The sequence below is a fragment of the Lolium rigidum genome, unplaced genomic scaffold (assembly GCF_022539505.1).
Source record: "Lolium rigidum isolate FL_2022 unplaced genomic scaffold, APGP_CSIRO_Lrig_0.1 contig_31602_1, whole genome shotgun sequence".
NCBI classification, from domain to species: Eukaryota; Viridiplantae; Streptophyta; class Magnoliopsida; order Poales; family Poaceae; genus Lolium; species Lolium rigidum.
Window position 1 is genome coordinate 97,253 of NW_025900174.1, and position 1,817 is coordinate 99,069.

The window sequence follows — 1,817 nt, forward strand, 5'->3', positions numbered from 1 at the left end:
TTTCATCTTACGGATGTACATATATCCGATACGTTACGGAAGGAGAACGCTGCAAATGTTACACGTATTGAGCGATCAAGTTCCCTCTCTAAGAGGAATTTCCTTTCTGCCTGTTTTTAACTCCGAAGATGATCAAGAGGCGCGCAACGTCTTATAGCATCAATACGCAACATCCGACAATACGACTCGATACAAAAAGAAGGCATTTTTCAAATAAACACCAACTCCTATATCAATCTTTAACAGTCCTCCTCTCTTTTTTGAATCAAGCGTTCCAGTTAAGCTCGTCGGTTGACAACGGCAACGATGTAATCAGTTGTTGCATCTCGAGGCCAAACTCATCGTCGGCGGTGGTGACAACAGATCCTGGCGAACCGCCGTTGGCGCTGAACCACTCCCCCGGCATAGATACTGGGGCGACACCAAGCATGCCGGTGCTCTCATTCTCCGGCGCCGCGCTCACCGCCCTCCTCATCGTCGGCTTCACGTCATCTGCAGGTTAGAGTGCATAGTTAGTTGATTTTCAAAACACAAAGTTTTTTTATCAAGATGAACGCACTGACTGACCGAAGAGGAAGTCCCATTTCCCGTCATGATGCGGGTGCTGAATGTCGTCGGGAGGAGGGAACTGCGAGGTGACGTCGCTGTCGCTCGCGCTAGCGCCGCCGGTGCCGTACATGAGGTCGGGCATGGAGCCCGCCCTGCACATGGCTTGGTTGGGACGGGGGAGGAGGTGATGGTCGTCGTCGCCGAGCAGCATCGCCTCGAGCAGGCCGTCGCTGTAGCTCGCCGTGTCGATTTGGTTGGAAGGGGGCTCGCGCGCTCTGGTGGGCAACGGGGGGAGACCCGCTGATCTGAAGCCGCCATGGTGGTGGTGGGAATGGAACACCGGCTGCGGGTGATGGTGGTGGCGCACCTGCTGCATCCCCTGCATCTGGTTGAGGAGCGGGTAGTTCTGGTTGATCAGCGGCGACGAGTGAGTGGCCGATGCCGACGTGGACGATGGCACCCTCGGCGGCAGCGCGAACGGGTCGGAGACCAGCGGCATGGCGTGGGTGGCGATGTTGCCGTCGGCGTCGGCGAAGGCGTTCTGGGCGCGCAGGATGGCGATCTCCCGCTCGATGTCGGGCGGGTAGAGCGACTGGCCGGCGCGCAGCCGGCGCTTGACGCGCGTGTTCCAGTAGTTCTTGACCTCGTTGTCCGTCCTCCCCGGCAGCTTCATTGCACACGCACACCACGAGACATCATTGTCACGATGAGCTAGTCAGTGATCAAACAACAAGATGGAAGAAAATGAAGGGGTTATCGCGTCGATACGTACCTGCGATGAGATGCGTGCCCACTTGTTGCCAAGAACGCCGTGGAGGCGGAGGATGAGGCGCTCCTCGTCGGGGGTGAAAGGGCCCTTGCGGAGGTTTGGCCGGAGGTGGTTGGCCCACCGGAGCCGGCAGCTCTTGCCGCAGCGCTGCAGCCCCGTCTCCCGCCGCACCGCGTTCCAGCTACCCTCGCCGTGCCGCCGCACGTGGTCCACCAGCAGCCTGTCCTCCGCCGGCGTCCACGGGCCCTTCTTCAGCCCTTCGCTGCCGCTCTTCGACATGGTCGTTTCCGCCGCCGCCGCCGCCAGCTTAATCGATTTTCAACCCCTTCTTCTCCCCTCCCCTCCCGGCTCGGACAAGAGAGGGAGGAGAGAGACGTGCCGGCGATGTCGGAGCTGGTTTATCTCCCGCGCATTGCCCAGCCGGCCGGATCAACCGAAGAAAATTGTCAGGAGCTGGAACTAAATGGGTTATATCTGATCCTAGTGGGAATGATGAGCT

General features: G+C 59.0%; 1 protein-coding gene across 1 annotated transcript; it reads right to left on the reverse strand.

Annotated features, from left to right (window-relative positions):
* Positions 1 to 265: 265 nt before the first annotated feature.
* LOC124680958 (transcription factor MYB102-like) lies at positions 266 to 1,597 on the reverse strand. The gene is made up of 3 exons (XM_047215973.1): positions 1,322 to 1,597; positions 568 to 1,216; positions 266 to 492 (listed from the first exon to the last, which is right to left on the reverse strand). The coding sequence occupies exons 1-3, from the start codon at positions 1,595 to 1,597 to the stop codon at positions 266 to 268; spliced, it is 1,152 nt and encodes a 383-aa protein (XP_047071929.1).
* Positions 1,598 to 1,817: the final 220 nt, after the last annotated feature.